At 43.9% G+C, this 19,755-nt stretch overlaps 1 protein-coding gene across 1 annotated transcript in view; it reads left to right on the plus strand.

Annotated features, from left to right (window-relative positions):
* Window positions 1-19,755, plus strand: part of ATRN (attractin) — a gene marked incomplete at its 5' end in the record, with an annotated part of 175,113 nt that overhangs the window by 94,475 nt on the left and 60,883 nt on the right. The window contains 6 exons of the mRNA XM_080343966.1: window positions 466-603; window positions 6,230-6,323; window positions 7,157-7,209; window positions 9,121-9,215; window positions 9,710-9,788; window positions 10,196-10,353. Of these exons, the coding sequence (XP_080200092.1) occupies window positions 466-603; window positions 6,230-6,323; window positions 7,157-7,209; window positions 9,121-9,215; window positions 9,710-9,788; window positions 10,196-10,353 (617 nt within the window). The remainder of the gene's footprint in view (window positions 1-465; window positions 604-6,229; window positions 6,324-7,156; window positions 7,210-9,120; window positions 9,216-9,709; window positions 9,789-10,195; window positions 10,354-19,755) is intronic.

Raw genomic sequence — 19,755 nt, forward strand, 5'->3', positions numbered from 1 at the left:
TGTTGCTCTTCTCTGGACCCTCCAGCACTTCAATCTCTTTCCTGAGCTGAGGGGCCCAGAACTGAACACAACACTCCAGGTGTGGCCTCCCCAATGCAGAGCACAGGGGAAGGATCACTGCCCTTGTCCTGCTGACCACGCTGGTTTGGATCCAGGACAGGACACCATGGGCCTTCTTGACCACCTGGGCACACTGTTGGCTCATGTTGAGCTTCCTGTCCATTAGTACCCCCAGGTCCCTTTCTGTCCTCTCTGTCCAATCTGCAGCTGTTTTGGAGTTCAGTTTTCCCTGTGTTGCTTTAAATTTCAGCTTTTCAATGCACACCTCTCTTGGCATTCATGTATTGCCAACAAAAACCGATTTGGAAAGTGCATGAGATGTTTTCATTCAGCCCCTGCAGAGCTCAGGCTTGTGAGGTGCTATATTTGAGCACAAATACTCATTATCTTCTTTTTTTCCTTCAGCCTGCCAGTGCAATGGGCACAGTAAGTGTATCAACGAAAGCATCTGCGAGAAGTGTGAAAATCTGACAACTGGCAAACACTGTGAAACTTGTATCTCGGGCTACTACGGGGACCCTACAAACGGAGGAACATGTCAGCGTAAGTGATGCTTTAAACCTTCCTGCGCTCAATTCTTGGATGTTTTTTGCTCTTCGCTCATTCCTCTGGTATCCAACTGAAATTATATCCTGATAATATATCTTTTCTTTCCTGCAAGCAAGGCCCAATCCTTGTTTCTTCAAATCAAAGATGCAGAAACTGCTTGATAAAATCCTTTCACATTCATTGCACAATATAAAGATGATTTTTTACCCTCCTTTGCAAACATTAAATGACCACAGTGAAAAGTGGGTGCGTTTTAGCATTTGATGATCCTGATTTGAAAAGAAACTGTGTTAATCCCAATGTCTTGAACAAATTTCTGCTTATCGAATTTTTACCTTTTATTATGTTTGGTTAATTGCATTGTGCGTCCATTGTTATAATTGTCTGCTTCATAAACGACTTGCGTATTTCAGTTGAGGAGCTGGTTGGATTTCAATTGAGGATTAGGTGATGCCTGTTAAAATTGCATTTAAAGTTTATAAAGTTGTTTGGCACAAAGGATGTTTTTCAGTTGTGCAAGATCCACATAACAAATCAGGGGAAATGAATCTTTCTTGAAAGACTAATACAGGTTAAAACTGAGAAATGAACACGTAAGATTTAAAGTTTTGACCTTGAACCTTGTAAAATGAATCTGAATTACTGCCAATTCTGTATTGTAGCACGGGGAGAAGAGTTGTAAACCAGAATTGAGCTGTGCTGGGTGATACACAAATGTAAGGGAAGGGGCTTCTTGCTCCGAAAAGCTTTTATGGAATATATTTAGAATTAGATACAGCAATGGAAAAGGTAGTACAGAAATAAGATTGATTGGTGTTAGTGGCAATAAAATGAATGTGGGTGGTTTGTAGGCATCCCAGAAGAAATAAGTGAAGGTGATTGATGAAGAGACATTGAAGACTTTGAGTTACTCCTTCCAAGAATGGAAATAATCTGGGAGAAAATACTGGAAATTCCTTTAGTATGTTTACTGGAAGCAGCATCAACCTTTTGGATGAAGATGGGAGTCAGTAGCTGGAGCAGCAATGTCCTGTTTCCTAAAGAAGGAACAACTTGGTGATGTTCGTGGCTGTGAAGAAGATGATGATTTGAGGGAAGAGTTGAAAAATCAGTGTCGCAGTAGCTTGGATACGAAATTACGACAGCATAACAACACGGGTGCAAAGGAAAACGTGCATCTCCGACGCTTTATTTCAGAACATTATCTGCGAGATTAAATACCGCTGATATTCGTAAACTCATTTTGTGTGGAGATAATTTGAAGTGCAGGGATGAATAAATTGAGCCTGAGGTGGCCTGAGAACACATATAATTCTGCTCTGAGCATTCGGGTTTAATCACTGGATCACAAAGTGCCTTTTGATATTTGTTGCTTTTCTGTGCACGTGGAAATCAAGACTAAGTTACTTTGGACCCTTTCGTGTGAGGATTGTCCAGATATAGTTTATTGTAGAGATAATGAGTGACAAACGAAAAGTCAGCCAGATGCCTGAAAAAGAAATTAGAAAATGTGTTGAGAGAGCTGTGGAACAGCATTCACTCGTTATCTGATCAAACCAGTAGCTCATGTCAAAAGTGTTTTGCTCTCAAGTGCTTTGGGCGCAGGTTTTTAATTTGCTGTGATTTAACGTTATTTACTGTGAAGGCGAAAGTAGGAGGGAAGCAGGAAACGGGGCAGAATGAGCGATGCGGCTCGGAAGAGGGGAAAGCGAGGGGAAATCGTCCTGTCTGATGCAGCCAGAGCGAATATTTGCTTGGTGGGAAGGTTTCCAGAGGGGAATTGTTCAGGTGAAGATGTGCTGATGGGCAACAGAGCCAACTCCTGCTTTTTCCCCTCTCTGAGCCGCGGTTCCTCCTTCCTTTCCCTTTAATAATGTGCCAATTCCACTCTTTTTTGTGCATTTATGTGCAGTGTTGTATACGATTTTGTTTTTAGACCCCATGGTGATGTCCGTGCATGGCGACATCCATCGTGATGCACAAGCATCTGTGCGTTTGCACACTTAGTACCTAGTGTGAGTCCTTGCACTTCCATGGGCAGATCTGCAGCGTCAACCCAATGGCCCCAGCAGCATGGGGACTATAAATATCCTCAAAATGGCAAATATTCAGTGCAAATATCCTCAAAATGACAAACATTCAGCTCTGGAAAAAATGCCAATGTTTAGTATTTCCTATTCTGCTGATCCATCAGGAGTTTGAGCGACATTATTAGGATTGTAGTTGCCTGTTAAATGAGTAAGTCTAAGCAGAGCTGGAAGAGGTAACGATGGGGTTCGAAAACCAAGGAGGAATAAAAAGAACGGATGGAATAAGATGCTTTCCTGCTGCTCGGTGCCACCAGGGCAGGTGAATGTAGCTCTGTCACTTGCGTTGGAAAAATCATGACAAACTGCAGTTCTTTCTCTGAAAGAATTGTTTGCATATCGTCACGGACATTGGTGTTTTCAGAGCTGGGCAGATAATACTGAAATGGCTGCTAAATCACTCCTCAGCGATTGCTTTTAGGAATTGTCCAACGTGGAGAAGTGTTCATCAGGAAGGGCAAGAAATGCAGCACATCAAATGTAAAAATAGCTGCAAGGTGCTTTCTCCGCATTCAGGATCTTTTGAAATTTCTGATTAAACTTTCGCATGAAAATATGCTCGCAGTAGATAAGGAAGTTATTTGCGAGAGGACGGAAGGCGCTATTATGCCCGGAATCAGATGGCAGCAGCGGTTCTGAACGGAATGTTTGCTGGTAGCTCCAGATGAGCTGCTGGTGCTGCAGTCCTGCCCACTCCTCCCTCCCAGGGCTGCACGGGGACATTGGAGGACAACTGAGCACTTGGCATGGAAGGAACGGTGTTGGGAGGTGAGATCTGGACAAACTGAAGGGCTGGGCAGGGAAGAACCTCATGAAGTTCAACAAGGGTCCTGCTCCTGGGGAGGAACAACCCCTGGCACCAGTACAGGTTGGAGTTGATCTGCTGGGAAGCAACATCATGGAGAAAGACCTGGGGGTTCTAGGGGACAGCACGTTGACCATGAACCAGCAATGTGACCCTGTGGTCAAGAGGGCCAATGGTACCTGGGGTGCATTAGGAAGAATGTGAGCAGCAGGTGGAGGGAGGTTGTTCCTCCCGCTCTGCTCTGCCCTGGTGAGGACACAGCTGGAGTTGTGGGTCCAGTTCTGCGCTCCCCAGTTCAAGAAGGACAAGGAATTACCAGAGGCAGTCCAGCAGTGGGCTACGAGGACCATGAGGGATCTGGAGCATCTTTCTGATCAGGAGAGACTGAGAGAGCTGGGGCTGTTCAGCCTGGAGAAGAGATGCTGAGAGGGATCTTATTTATGGTGATAAATATCTCCAGGGTGGGTGTCAAGAGGATGGACCAGACTCTGTTCAGTGGTGCCCAATGACAGGATGAAGGGCAATGGACACAGACTGAAACACAGGAGGCTCCGTCTGAATATGAGGAGAAACTTCTTTCCTGTGAGGTACCAGAGCCTGGCCCAGGCTGCCCAGAGAGGCTGTGGAGTCTCCTTCTCTGAGACATTCAAACCCACCTGGACCGACCCTGTGTGATCTGCTCTGGTGACCCTGCGTGAGCAGGTGGGTTGGACTGGATGATCTCCAGAGGTCTTGTCAACCCCAACCAGGCTGGGATTGTCTGGTGATGCAGTTGTCATTGCAAGCTGGACCATCACAGATGTGGGAAGAGGAGTGGAGATCCCTGTGACCATCTCCGAATGAGTCCGTGACCCCTGGTTTGTGCAGAAGGTGGAAGGAGACTCACTGCAAGGTGGTTCGTCATCAGAATGTTCCGTACTTCACAGTCAAAAAACCCTTTCCAGTAATTTTGACTTTCTGCTCTAGCGTCAAACTCTGGAGGAAGATTTTAAACTCCAGCAAGGGTGTCAATGGTTTGTTTCCAAACTTCGTGTTATCTGAAAAGCCACAAGCTCATTTCTCTTCTTTGTGCGTGTTCCAGTCCTTTAGTGGATGATCTCCAGTTACGGGGCTCATGGAAAAATGGAGAAATAAGTAACATAGAGATATTTGAGTGTTCAGCCTTCTGTGGCTTAAGAGCAGGGTGAAGAAACATTAATGTTAGCGCTCAAGATACTGTGATCTGCATCTAAACAACACGAATTTCTCCTAATTTTTATGTATGTTAGCGTTCAATATTGATCAAATTTCCCTTTGCTTACCTTTGGCAGAGCATAAGGAAGGCACTACAAGGCATTCTCAATAGTATTAAGAACTATTCTTTTTTAAGTACCACTAATGAGAAGTGTGTTTGCTTCACAGGCTACAATTATTTTGTCAAATCTTCATTCAGTCTGCTCGTTCCCACAATAGGCCTCTATGCTTCTTCGTATTTTATTCCGTGTCGCTGCTAGGAAACAGCTCATCCACATCCGAGAAGCACAATTAAGTGTCCCTGATACATTATAGCTTCCCTTACGTGCCAATATAAAGAAGGCATCAAAAGGATTTATAAAATAAGGTCTGGGGTTGGCGAGGATTTTCAGAATGCCCAAAAATCTACTGGTAAATTAAGTGGCTCATGTCGTCTTAACGAGAAGGCGAACGTCATCTTAATGAGGAGGCCTTTAAAACGCATTATTTCCAGCAAACCACAAATGAGGGATCTTTCTGTCCTGTTTCCCCTCTCACATTGTACAACTCCAGGTGAACGTGTCTTCATTTGTACAACAACTTCTAGAAGGCACCTGCCTTCCAGGAGAAGTTATTCTATCCATTCTTCTGGTTGTAGTGAACATTATAACTGCTTGTGTTGGATTTATTGTTATTTGTTGGTTTTTGGGCTTTTTTTGCATGTACCTTTGTTTTTTTATGAATAGAGGTCTCAAAGCGTGTTCACGTTAACACTATAATTTACATCGAGAGGAACTTTTGAAGCAAATCTCCTGGACGTCCCCACTGCGACACCTTGGTTTGCATCTCGAGCGGGCTCGGGGTAGCTGAGCTCCTCTATTTTGAGTGTCCCACAAACCTGAGGTAGTTTGGGGACATTCCCGATCTTCTCCAACCCCAACTCAGTGTCATTCAGCTCATGCTCTTCTAAAATATATTGGGGCATGTACCCCAAACCACTTGCAGAACGGGCATCACGTTCTTGGCACTAACTCCTCTACACTTCAGATACATTGGTGGTGTTGATCATGACGTATTTTCGTCAAAGGTCTATTTATTTCTAGAAAACGCCCTAAAAGCACCATGAGCTTGGCTTTATTTGCAGAAAACTCTTCTCTCAAGAGTTTTGAGTTTGGCTGAAATGTGTTAGCAAGCCCAAAATTATTCCAAATATTATCTTTTTCCTAGCAGTTATGACATCCCTAGTGCTATCTGAAAACAAGAGAGGAATTAAAATACATTTTTGAGGCTAAAAAGCACAATCTAATCATGATTTCACAGGAAACATCAGTCCTGGAGCCTGCAGCCACTCTGTTTTGACGCAGGGTTCTATTTTTGGCTGCCTTCTGTATCACAAAGAAACCAAAAGAGAACCAAATGGGTTTTCAGACGCACTTTAATTGTTGATATATCTCAGTTTGGCAACTAAAGGATTTAATTGCTATCGATTCTCTGTTTCTCTTGCTTCATTCAACAGCTTGCAAGTGCAACGGCCACGCGTCTGTCTGCAACACAAACACAGGGAAATGTTTCTGCACTACCAAGGGGATCAAAGGAGACGAGTGTCAACTGTGAGTTCATTTCCCTTTGCTATTTGAAATCCAAAAGCCGCACGCACACACCGGCACGGAACCCCTACGTGTTTTAATGACTGTATTTATGATCTCTCCGCTCATCTTTCCTACTGACGGCTGCGTAACTTCATTGACGTGTATCCCCCAAGGGGATAACGCCAACAAAATGATTTTCCTCAAGATTTCCATTTTTAAGAGCATTTCGACTGCGAATGTCACGCAGAAGGGCTGTGATTAAAAAGTAATGCCCCCACCTCCAAGCTGTGCAAACCACTTTGCTTTATCCCTCCATAGTTTCTTTTTAATTGGTAGATTTTTACTGTCTGTTCACCCTGATGCTGAAATAAGACTTTGACATTCAAGCATTTTAATAGAGTAGTTCTAGGGCAACAAATTTGCTGGAGGTTTCTCTGTAACATTAACAGAAATGCTTTTAGTGGAATGTTAGTGGAAATAATTTCATTGCGAATAATTCCATTGTTCGCATGAGTAAATGTTTATAGGACTAGATCCTAGAATAGCCATAAATGTAAATGGAAACTTCAGTTTTTCTTGTATTAATCCAGTTCCATGCATTGTCAAGAGCTAATAAATACATTCCAAGTGGATGCAAAGGTTAATATCCAGAATTTAATATTCCATTTTTATTATGTGCTACTTCAACTTGCAAGGTTCGTAGAATTTCTCCAGCAGCCCGGTATAGCTTAGACTTGCATCTTTTATTTGTAGTTTTGTACCATTATCAGCACAGGTTGTATTTTTGGGCTTTTAGTGACTGGAAATAATACTGAAAAACATACCTGTTTATGGAAAATATGTATTCTTTTTAGGTGCGAAGTTGAAAACAGATATCAGGGAAATCCACTTAAAGGAACGTGTTACTGTGAGTACTCGTAGAATTTTGTTTGGAGATAAAAAATGTGTTTGAAGTTGATCTGATTTTAAACTAGTTTTAGTTGCCTCAGCATCTGTTTTAAAGAGAGTGGATTATGTATTTAAAATACATGGGGAGGACTAAAAAGTAGATTAAAAAAGCTTCAGTTTTCATGAAAGTGTTGTTTAAAGAGAACCAAAATATACTCTTTAATGTCCGTGTGATGATTTGTTCCTTACATGACTTGGAGATGAAATCTGGTCTTCTGGAAAACAATCTAAAATATACGTTTTGTAAGTCAAAAGCAAAGCACATCTTTAGAATTTCTGTTAGTGCAAAAGAACTATTTTGTTTTTAAATTCTTTTCCGTGTTAGAATGGGTAAGGTTTCAAAACTGCCACGTTTTCCCCGAAGTGAACAGTTGGATTGCCGTGCAATTGGAGGAGATGCTTTGCCAAGATTCAGATTACTTCATGGAAACTCTCCAGCTTCTATTTGCAAATATTGGCGATCAGCACATTGGCAGGCACGGAGAGATGTAATCTTAAATTACATAAAGGTGCAAGTCTCAAGTAGTATTTTTGGGCAATACAAAATATCAACGTGGTGTATTTAGGAAAATTGAACTCTTCTCATGGGATTCTTTGCAAGGATGACCTAATCCATTGCCGCCAATGGCGGGGGTGATCAAGTGGGCAAAAATGGGGAAAAGACAGAACTTTACAGCTTTTATAGGATCAACCTCATGCTATACACATTCAGTCTTACTTGGTTTTCTTCTTCCCTGGTAATTTCTGTCTTAGTGGGGTTGTGGGGAGGCATCAGAAGGTTGTCTTGCTTGTGTCTATGCAACAAGGGCTCTCCAGAAGGCAATAAAAGTGGCGCCTGGTGGATCACTTTGTGTTTGTTAGTGCTGGGGACACCTCCACATGGGATTTTGGAATATGTACAAGTCATAATAATGCGTTGTAATAAAAGGTTACTGAGGTTGGTGGATGTATCCACAAAACCGACTGTGCCTGTGGATTAGCAGAGAGGTGGTAGCCCAGCCCTAGGGAGACATGAGCACAGGAGGAGGAGAAGGGAGACCTTATTGCGGCCTTGCTGTACTTCAAAACAGACATTAAGAAAGATGGGGACAGACTTTTGAGCAGGGCCTGTTGCGATAGGACAAGGGGTGATGGTTTGAAACTAAAGGAGGGAGATTCAGGCTGGACATGAGGAAGAAATTGTTGCCCTGAGGGTGGTGAGAGCCTGGCCCAGGTTGGCCAGAGAGGTGGTGGATGAACCATCCCTGGAGACATCCCAGGCCAGGCTGGACGGGGCTCTGAGCAACCTGAGCTGGTGAAGATGTCCCTGCTCATGGCAGGGGGGGCACTGGGGGAGCTGGGAAGGTCCCTTCAACCCAAACTGTTCTCTGACTCTATGGGTGCAGGTAGACCAAGAACTGTTCCTGGCATGATGAGACTCAGGGCCGGGTGGCAGCCGCGTCCCTTAACAAGCAGCTGCTCCGTAGAAATCCTCCCTGTGAAGTCCACTGATGTACAGAAACCTACAACACGTGGAATTTTGTCCCCTCCCAACTGGCGTTTCCACATTGATTTCAATTTCCTAGTATTCCCTTAGAGCACAGGAGTCTTGAAGTGTGGAAAATAAGTATCTTGGCTTGTTTTTTACAACATACAGCTATGAACATTCATTTAGATTAAGGTTGGAGGCTATTGCATGGAAAATACGTCTCCTCTTTTCCCCCTCTAGGCACAACTTAAAGATGGGAGTCCATTCCTTTTGTGTGGGATCATACGTAGGTTGGAGTAATTTGTCTCAGCACGTTGTGCCCTCAGCAGCATCGTGCCTCGCTGTGCACAAGTTTGTTTTATTCCAAGACAAGGGGTGACTTTATCCGCGCTTTCCTTACAGATACTCTGCTCATTGACTATCAGTTCACCTTCAGCCTTTCTCAAGAGGATGATCGCTATTACACAGCAATCAACTTCGTTGCAACACCCGAAGAGGTAAATTTTCTGCTTTCCCTTCCAGCCTCACCCTTTGGGTATATATTTGTCTTCTCTTGGCCGTGGAGGTGATGAATTATTACAGCTCTGCAGGTCTCCCTTGACACAGAGTGTTTGTCCCGTTCCACAAAGCAACCAGACATTTTGAGCTTGCTTTGGCGATGCGGTTTCAAATCTTCATGGTAGAACTTCATCAGGAACCACAGTTGATTCTTCACAGTTCAAACAACTGCTGAACAACTCTAGTTTTGCGAGTTGTTCAACCCATACGTTGTGTCGCTGTTCTTCCCATTTTGTTTTACACATGCGACTTGTTTTGTTCTTTATTGTTATTTATTGACAATACGACTTTCAGAAAACTAAATAGTGTTTTGCTTCATGTATTTCCTGAGGTAAATAACAAATCCAAAGATTTTTTCCACTGGATATTTGCTGGCAAACAGTACAATTAAATTCCTTATCCTAAATATGGTTTTTGCCTTTTCTCCCCCTAGCAAAACAGAGACCTGGACATGTTTATCAACGCATCTAAAAACTTCAACCTCAACATTACTTGGTCCACAAGCTTTGCAGGTAAGAGGACTGTGATCTAAGTTGCTGGGTACCTTGTTTCAGTCACCACTTTTTGACCAATGCAAATTTAATTGGGGAAAGATTTAGGGTTTTTTTAACCTATGAACTTGTTCTATAACGATTTTAAATATTAGACCCACAGGGCAGAATTAAAATATTAAAAATAACCATGTTTTTCCATCCTAATAGTGTGTTTTGTAATCATGAAAGGTGCAAATTCAATTTTTAGTAATGCAGTATTTTGACATACAGTTGTTTTGATAACGCAGTGCAGCTTAAAATAGCAGCATTCAGATGAATCGTTAATTCTAGAACATTAAAATCCATGATGCTTTGCCCTTTTTGTTTGGCACTTAAAATGTGCGTTGTAACATCTTTTCTTGCTACTTGTTAACATCTGCAAACAGCTGGCACACAGGCTGGAGAGGAAATACCCGTTGTTTCAAGAACCAACATAAAAGAATACAAGGATAGTTTCTCCAATGAGAAATTTGATTTCCGCAACAATCCGAACATCACTTTCTTCGTTTACGTCAGCAATTTCACCTGGCCCATCAAAATACAGGTAGGAGCAATTAATGTGTAATTATTTAAAGATACATTTTTCTTTCTCTCAAGCAACGTGCGCTTTGTGTCCGAGCTGAACCAACTCATGGGCATCCAAGGGGTTTGACGTTCTTGATTAAGATTAAAAAGTTGCTGTCACCTTCTGATGTCGCCTCAGCCTGGTGGATCTTACAGTGTTTTGTGACATAAAGCAGGGTGCTCACTAATTAACAGGGCTATGTTCTAATGAGATCTCTGGCTTTAAATGAATAGGTGTTGATGTTGAAGAAAACAAAGTGTGATATAGCCCAGTTTGAGAAAAGAGAGATGATGTTCTTAGTGTCTGTATTGAATGTCTTGTTCTCACAAGACACAGCTAAAGGACCATCCTCCTTTCTTCTTGTGCTGCCCAGGACTGGTGGTACCTGCAGAATAAGATGAAGCTCATTGTTTCCCTTAATTCAGTGCAGTCACAACACACACGACACACTCAGATGTCGGACTGACTGTGATGGTAAAGCTGGAGCTGAAGAAGCGGTGGGTGAAGGTTGATGGATCATGAAAGCGGTTGTAGATCAGACTGCGGTCACGGAGACTCTGTAGCTATACGGTTGCAGATAATTAATAGAAACCTTGGTCACCTTATTGTTCTGTGCGAAGTCAAGTAACAGCCCGCAGTGTGTGTACTTACTCAGGGTGGTATAGGGGCCCTTTGAAGGACAAATGTACTCCCAGGTGTGGAACAGAGATCTCAGATGAGGCTCTGGATATTTGAAGAAAGTTTGTGGAGGATCTTTCTGAAGAGGAGCAACCAAGAGAGCTGAGTCTGTTCAGAGTGGAGAAGAAAAGCTGAGAGGGATCTTATTTATGGTGATAAATATCTCCAGGGTGGGTGTCAGAGGATGGACCAGACTCCTTTCAGTGGTGCCCAATGACAGGATGAGGGGCAACAGGCACGGACTGAAACACAGGAGGTTCCATCTGAATATGAGGAGAAACTTCTTCACTTTGAGGTGCCAGAGCCTGGCCCAGGCTGCCCAGAAAGGCTGTGGAGTCTCCTTCTCTGAGACATTCAAACCCGCCTGGACACGACCCTGTGTGATCTGCTCTGGTGACCCTGTGTTAGCAGGTGGGTTGGACTGGATGATCTCCAGAGGTCCCTTCAACCCCAACCAGGCTGGGATTCTGTGAATTCTGCCTTTTTTAAATCTTTCTCAAATGTAGGAACCCAAATTCTTCCATCTTCACCCTTATTTAACCAGTTATTATGTGAAAGCTGACAACTTCTCAGTGATTTACTTGGTATTTCACACAAACTCACCATGGGGGTCACTTGCAGCAAACATGATGCACATGATAATATTGAGCAAGGAAATGAGATCCACCTGGGAAAAAAAGGTCCTTTAAGCTATAGTGATATTTTTCAAGGTATTTCCTGAAGTTTGAAGAAAATCTTAGGAATACCCATTAAACTGTGAAATGTGCGCGTCACCTCTTGGTGAACATGGTGGTTATTAAGCACCTGGGAAACTTCATCCTGTTGGTAGCAGATGGGTAGATTTGATAGGCTGACTTTGGACTACGTTTTGGTTCTTTTTAATATCAGTTACGACACTGTTGATCATTTTCCAACTGGAGAGTTTTTACTCTACAAATTGATAAAGTTTTAGTTCATCATCAAGTCCTAATTTTTAGATAGAGAGGAGTTTGCAAGAGCTGCCAGGTAAAGCCTTTATATCACTGGATAGACAAGCAGCAATTACTAAGCCTTGTTGTTTTCATTTAATGTAAATTCTGCTTTCAGGAGAGAAAGTCATGTCCTGCGTACAAACGTGGGCACTTGTGTAATGATTTATTTAAATGTTCAGGCTTTTCTTTTATCAAATTGGTAATCACAGGAGACAGTAAATATGTGTATTTTATTTTTTAACTTACGGGTTATTTGCTGACTGATGGTTTGCCTTCCGTAATCAGTGCTGGACTATACTTACCCTCAATTATTTGCTTTGCTATTTCTGGATGCAGAGCTGTGTGACTTTGTAAATGTTTAAGAGCAGTTTGTCTCCTGTCCCTTAAGCTCCGCTCTGTTTATTCCCATCTCATCCCTACCTGTATTCACAGTGAGTTCCTGCCAGCTTTTCCTATACCGGTGTTGTCATCGAGCTTCAGTGTCCCCTCCATCTCCTTGTTTGGCAGCTGGGATTTCCGCTTTCCCCGGATGAATTTGGACAAGTCGTATCCTCTCTCAGCCTTTCGTGTTTGTTTTTTGGCTTAAGCAAGACAAACCCTCATCTTTTTGTCCTGCGAAACAGGTTATTCAGGTTCAGTTGCCTCATTTCTTTTTCCTCCGCGCTCGCTTGTATTGATCTCGTACAGTTTTGGTCGGCCATGGAGATCAGGTCTTTATACAGCGGTGTCTCTGCATTCTTCATGGACCTTTCTGAGTGCTTTTATGGCAGGGTTTGCTGCATTCATTCTCCTGGCTGCAGCAGTTAGTCGTTCTTATTCTTTTAATATGGACTAATATACCCTGTTCTTTCACATCCTTGGTTTCCAGCTGATGAGCTCCCAGTCTTGACAATGAACATTCTTCTCAGTCGCTCACAGCATCGTAAGGTGTTATCCTGCTGCTGTTCCTGGGCCGCATTGCTGCTCCTGAACTCTTGTCCTTCTGTGTTGTTCTTTTCCATGCTTTTATTGATGATCCCCTTCAACTTTGTCAACAGATTGCGCAATTAGGACCCTTCCTTTTTATGTCTATGTCATTGAAGGAGATGTCCAAGTCAGTCAAAATGCCATCCTGGAGCTGACTTCTGTCCCCTTAACCTCTGTGATTCTTGAAATAATCTTTATCTCCACCCAGGAACTTTCAATGTATTGAAAGCTGTGATAAACTTCAGATTAGCTCAGCTGTAGTTCCTGTGTCCGTACAACTAATTATTTTCATGGGCAAAAAATACTGACATAATACAGTTTAGTGCTCAGCTCTATTGCTTAACTCAGTTTTTCATTTACTACTTCAGTTCTTTTACACTATCACAGTATGTTTGGGATTGGAAAGGACCTCAGAAGATCATCCAGTCCAATCCCCCCATGGAGCAGGAACGCCCAGGTGAGGTTACACAGGAACATGTCCAGGTGGGTTTTGAATGTCTCCAGAGAAGGAGACTCCACAACCCCCCCAGGCAGCCTGTTCCAGGCTCTGCCACCCTCACTGAGAAGAGGTTTCTTCTCAAATTTAAGTGGAACCTCTTGTGTTCCAGCTTGATCCCATTACCCCTTGTCCTATCGTTGTTTGCCACTGAGAAGAGCCTGGCTCCATCCTCATGGCACTCACCTTTTATATACTCATAGACATTAATAAGGTCCCCACTTAGTCTCCTCTTCTCCAAACTAAAGAGCCCCAGCTCCCTCAGCCTTTCTTCATAAGGGAGATGCTTCACTCACTCAATCATCTTTGTTGCCCTAAGCTGGACCCTCTCCAGCAGTTCCCTGTCCTGCTGGAACTGAGGGGCCCAGAACTGGACACAATATTCCAGATGGGGTCTCACCAGGGCAGAGTAGAGGGGCAGGAGGACCTCTCTCGATCTACTGACCACCCCCATTCTAACCCACCCCAGGTCCCATTGGCTTCCTGGCCACAAGGGCCCAGTGCTGGCTCATGATCACCCTGCTGTCCCCAGGACCCCCAGGTCCCTTTCCCCTACGCTGCTCTCTAATAGGTCATTCCCCAACTTACACTGGAACCTGGGGTTCCTGTTCAGATTGAAGCCCAGATGCAGGACTCTACACTTGCCCTTGTTAAATTTCATCAGGTTATTCCCCACCCAACTCTCCATCCTGTCCAGATCCCACTGGATGGGGATCAAATCCTGTCCTGAAACTTTGCGTACTGTTGAGTTGTTGGCGTTATTTCGTGGGCCATTTCTTAGGGAATGATGGGATTTGTGCTCTCTGCTCTCACCGACTTCAAACACATTGAAACATTAGAGTTTTGTCTCCACCTTCGTTGTGCATCTTTTCTAACCTTGTTCCCATTTTGCCGTGCGCTCATGTTCAGCGTCCTTGTCCTAAATGAAAACTCTAATTTAGTTTTAGTGATGTAGCTGATTGTTTTGATCTCTTGTCTCCTTACAGTAAACCCTTTTCCCTTTCTGGTCTCCTTCTCTTGTCTGGCTGAAACATCTCCTATGATTTTGTTTATCGTTTGCTGAGGTCTAGCACAGCTTGACATTTGGCAGTTCCTTTTTTATCTCTATATTACTTTCTGGCTTCTAAGATGTTGCTAATGAATCCTTTCCTCTCCATGATACGTAGACTCTTTAATTGTTCCTAATGTGCTTTTTGAGGTTAGTTCTGAAGATACAGCTTTCAAATAGTTTTGCATCTTTGACCTGAAAAGAAATACTTAGATGGCTGCTTTCCCATTCCTTATCTCCTTAGTCCACTTGATGTTACTGTCTTATTTAATGTCTCATAGCTAAAAGGGGTGAATTTTGATTCTCTTACAACTCTTACCTTGTTGTATCTTTAATTTAATATGACTTTACTTGTGTGCACTCAATCCAAGGTAATTATACATCACCAGCACTTCTTAATGTCCTTGTTACTTGCCAAAACAAAGTCTAAAATAGCATCAGCTCTTACTAGTTGGGAGACTTCTTTTGTGAAGAAGCCTGGCAGCACTATCACATCCAGGAATCACAAAATCGCAGAATCCCAGAGTGTCAGAGGTCGGAAGGGACCTGGAAAGCTCATCCAGTGCAATCCCCCCATGGAGCAGGAACACCCAGATGAGGTTACACAGGAAGGTGTCCAGGCGGGTTGGAATGTCTGCACAGAAGGAGACTCCACAACCTCCCTGGGCAGCCTGGGCCAGGCTCTGACACCCTCACCATGAACAAGTTCCTTCTCAGATTTAAGTGGAACCTCCTGTGTTCCAATTTGAACCCATTACCCCTTGTCCTGTCACTGGTTGTCACCAGAAGAGCCTGGCTCCATCCTCCTGACACTCCCCCTTTCCATATTGATCCCCAGGAATGAGTCCCCCCTCAGCGTCCTCTTGTCCAGCTCCAGAGCCCCAGCTCCCTCAGCCTTTCCTCACACGGGAGATGCTCCACTCCCTGCAGCATCTTGGTGGCTGCGCTGGACTCTCTGCAGCAGTTCCCTGTCCTGCTGGAACTGAGGGGCCACAGCTGGACACAAGATTCCAGGTGTGGTCTCCCCAGGGCAGAGCAGAGGGGCAGGAGAACCTCTCTGACCTACTGACCACCCCCTTCTAACCCACCCCAGGTCCCATTGGCTTCCTGGCGACAAGGGCCCAGTGCTGGCTCATGGTCACCCTGCTGTCCCCAGGACCCCCAGGTCCCTTTCCCCTACACTGCTCTCTAATAGGTTGTTCCATGACCTATAATACAACCTGGGGGAGAGAAAGCTCTGGGCAGACCTTATTGCAGCCTTTCTGTGCTTAATAAAGGCCCGATAAGAAAGATGGGGACAGACTTCTGGGCAGGGCCTGTTGTGACAGGACAAGGGGTGATGGGTTTAAACTAAAGGCGGGAGATTCCGGCTGGACATGAGGAAGGAATTGTTGTCCCTGAGGGTGGTGAGAGCCTGGCCCAGGTTGGCCAGAGAGGTGGTGGATGAACCATCCCTGGAGACATCCCAAGGCAGGCTGGACGGGGCTCTGAGCAACCTGAGCTGGTGAAGATGTCCCTGTCATGGCAGGGGGGGCACTGGGGGAGCTGGGAAGGTCCCTTCAACCCAAACTGTTCCGTGATCCCTTATTTCACTGCATAAAAGTTCCTGTGCTGTTGGGGTTCGTCCTTTAGGGCAAACTGGCTCGTTAATTAAAACTCTATGTTGCGCTACGGCCAGGATGCGGAACTGCTTTTCCTATCTCAGAGACCGAACCTCCTACCGTTCTCCTCGTCGCGGTTACACTATTAAACTTCTTTTGCAGCTACAGAACATGCTTCAATTTCCCTTTTGCAATCAGTGTGTTTTTAATAGAAGTCTGATGAAGTCAGTGAAACTCTGCTGCTGCCAGACGGCTGGAAAATATTCTGTCCTTTTGTTCGTGTGCGTCACCTTGCAGCTTATGCATGTTTGGTCTGATCCTGCGCAGTACAGCACGTTTAACTGGTGTTATGGGTGGGTTTTTTTGTTTGTTTGAATATCATAATAAAAAGTCAGTGTAGCTACATGCTCTCATCCTGGCTTACTTTCAGTTCAGATACAGTGGATGTCTATAAACAGAAGTTTATGTATATATGAAGCAGAGAACTTAAGAACTGTGAGGTCTTTACTGCAGAGCAATTCACCTACAATCCACATTATTTCTTCTTTATATCAGAAACTTGATTCTGAAGTCCTTGATTGAAATCTGTCTCACTTTCCCTCTCTTCTTGCCTGTTAAAATCTGGGCTTGGAGAGTATAAGTGCTCTTTGTGTTACAGATACCCATGTCCCTGCCAATGCCGAATTCTGGCTTGTTTTTATTCCTTCTCGCTCCACCTCTCTTCAAAACCACTTCAGTTAGGTTGGTTTTTATTTTTCCTGAAGTATATTGGTTTAGAATGTCTTTCCCTGCCTGCTCTAATGACTTGAAATGACTATTTTGTAAAAGAAAAAGCTACAAAATGCAGAAAGCCTTCAAAATACACCAAACTGCTTCCTGATACCTCTTGTCTGAGTAGCCAGGTATGAAAGCTGCATCGTGGAGTTCACTTAACACCTTAACTTGCCAGGCTTTCCATAAACCCCAGGTAAGGTCCTGTTGGAAATACATTGACTTCCATTCTCTCTGCTGACAAACTTCATCTGGCGTGACCGCGGTGACTTTATAAGTGTCATGCAAACCACAACTCTTCCCCTTTTCTCCTTTCCCTCTTTTACTTTTCTTATGTTTTGTCGGACGTTTGCTTTGTTATTCACTGCAAATACATCTCACCTTAGAAAAGAGCAGCTTATTTGCAATCTATAGCTATACAATATCTCAATAAGACGCGAGGAAATTCAGTGCAGAAGCTTTCGGAGGGCGACTTTTCCTGCGTTTCAGTCCAGCCCAAAGTCAGCTCGCTTTAATTAACGGTGAGAATTTGAAACTCTCTTTGCTACTTGTGTAAACGTCAGCAGTTTTTAACACCGTTTAAACGAACATGTTTGTACCTGGAGCACATTCCAGTGAGTCCCTCTCCTCAATGCTCAGGGGATGAAAATTAGAGCTGCTAATATAGCTAAATTCACCCCTTTTTAATGGTTTTCTGCTCCCTTCCAGCTTGCTGTTGACTGTGTTTTCTACCACTCACTAAATATAAACTTGTTTTCTTGTCTTGTTTCATACCCAAACTATTGTTTTCATTAACATTCTGTCCCATTTGAATTTAGGGTTTTTTTCTCCCAGATTCAAAGCCCTCGCTACAAAGCCTTTCGCATTGATCTCTACTTTCCCAGTATATATAAGATGCCTAGAAGCTGATTAAGGGAAAAAACACAGTTTGTAATTGTATCATTAACTGGCGATTGCCTCCTCTCTTTCCCCTCGCGTTGGTTGAAGTATTTTAATTTGAATGTGCTTAAACGTTAATTATGAGCCAAATGCTTCAAGGAACAGAAAGAGGCGAACGGATTTTGCAGCCTCTTGCATACAAAATACACCATTTGCAAAAATCCTGCTAAGATATTCACCATATAATGTTTGCTCAGCGATTCGTCGTCGGTTTTGGCTTCACAAAAGCATCACGGTGACTACGTAGCGTCTCCGCATGTGCTAACGCAGCATCAGGCAACGTATACGCTTGGAAGGCTGGAAGTATTTGATAACCGATGGGGAATTTTTGTGTCACTGAAACTGCTGCTTTCAACTCTCATTTCTTAAAGGCTATAGTGGAAAATTGCTAAAACTGCTTCTCCTGTCCATGTTTTTTAGTTTCTAAAGCTTCTGTTGCGGGTATTTTCTGAGTTCCTCCAGCTGATTTATGTCAGGACTGGGGGTAGTCTCTCCCAAAGCTTCATTATTCTCTTCTACACAGAACGTTAATGCGCTGCGGGCAGCTTAATTCAGTCACATAATGCCTTGTCATAATTATTCTCGATATTTCAAAATACGCTGGTTATCGTTGAATGTTGAATTGTTGAGATGCCGCTTAATTCATGTGCTGAAGCTGAGAAGGGTGAACCCAACGATGGAGATAATTCATCTCCCTTCGACTGATCGCTGCTTTCCGAGGAGCTGCCAAAAGTTCAAGCGCAAGAACTGTAATATACAGGAATCGTGCAAATTGAGGACGGCCTCAAATTGTGTTCTTATTAAATCAGCGTTTTGTTGGGTACAGGATGGGGTGACTGTCACTAACCCGCTGCTTGTACAGAAACGGTCCCGGGGAATGAAATGTAAAGGCTTACATGCAAACCCCTTGGCCGATGTTCTCTTTAATGAACTCCCTTCATTGGGGCCCTCCCGTCACTGCCGTATGTTGCTTTACGTGAACTTCCCGCCGGCGCAGACATTGCCAGGACGACTGCAGCCAAGTTTTGAAGCACAAATGCACATTTTTAGTGCTCTGGTTAAGAGCTGCAACTGCTGCGACCGAGTAAGATTTCAAATAGATGTAGGAGTGCGAGTCTGCTCTGAATGAAGGTTTCAGAAACGACGCTTTCTTGGATTCAAATGCTTAGTATATTAGACTCGTGACTACTAATTTTGATACGTTTTTATGACCTTTTTTCGTTCCTTAGTCGTTAGTCTAAGGGAACAGCCTGAGCTCTGTTTGTTCCCACGCATCAAGGGATTTGTGCTCTGTCTCTCGTTGCAACCAAAGGGTTTGCTCTGGGATTGTATTATTTTTGCTAATGGTCTCCTTTGACCTGTAAACCACTGATTTACAGTGATACGCTGAAAGTCTATGTAGGAATGTAGGAGAGCATGTGCTCTTCACAGGATCACAGAATGTCAGAGGTTGGAAGGGACCTCGAAAGATCATTTAGTCCAATCCCCCCCATGGAGCAGGAACACCCAGATGAGGTTACACAGGAAGGTGTCCAGGCGGGTTGGAATGTCTGCACAGAAGGAGACTCCACAACGCCCTGGGCAGCCTGGGCCAGGCTCTGTCACCCTCACCAGGAACAAGTTTCTTCTCATATTTAAGTGGACCCTCTTGTGTTCCAGTTTGAACCCATTGTCCTATCCTTGGTTGTGACCGAGAAGAGCCTGGCTCCATCCTCCTGACACTCACCGTTTATATATCTGTAAACATTAATGAGGTCACCCCTCAGTGTCCTCTTGTCCAGCTCCAGAGCCCCAGCTCCCTCAGCCTTTCCTCACACGGGAGATGCTCCACTCCCTGCAGCATCTTGGTGGCTGCGCTGGACTCTCTGCAGCAGTTCCCTGTCCTGCTGGAACTGAGGGGCCACAACTGGA

This window comes from Nesoenas mayeri (genome assembly GCF_963082525.1).
Source record: "Nesoenas mayeri genome assembly, chromosome: 4".
Lineage (NCBI taxonomy): Eukaryota > Metazoa > Chordata > Aves > Columbiformes > Columbidae > Nesoenas > Nesoenas mayeri.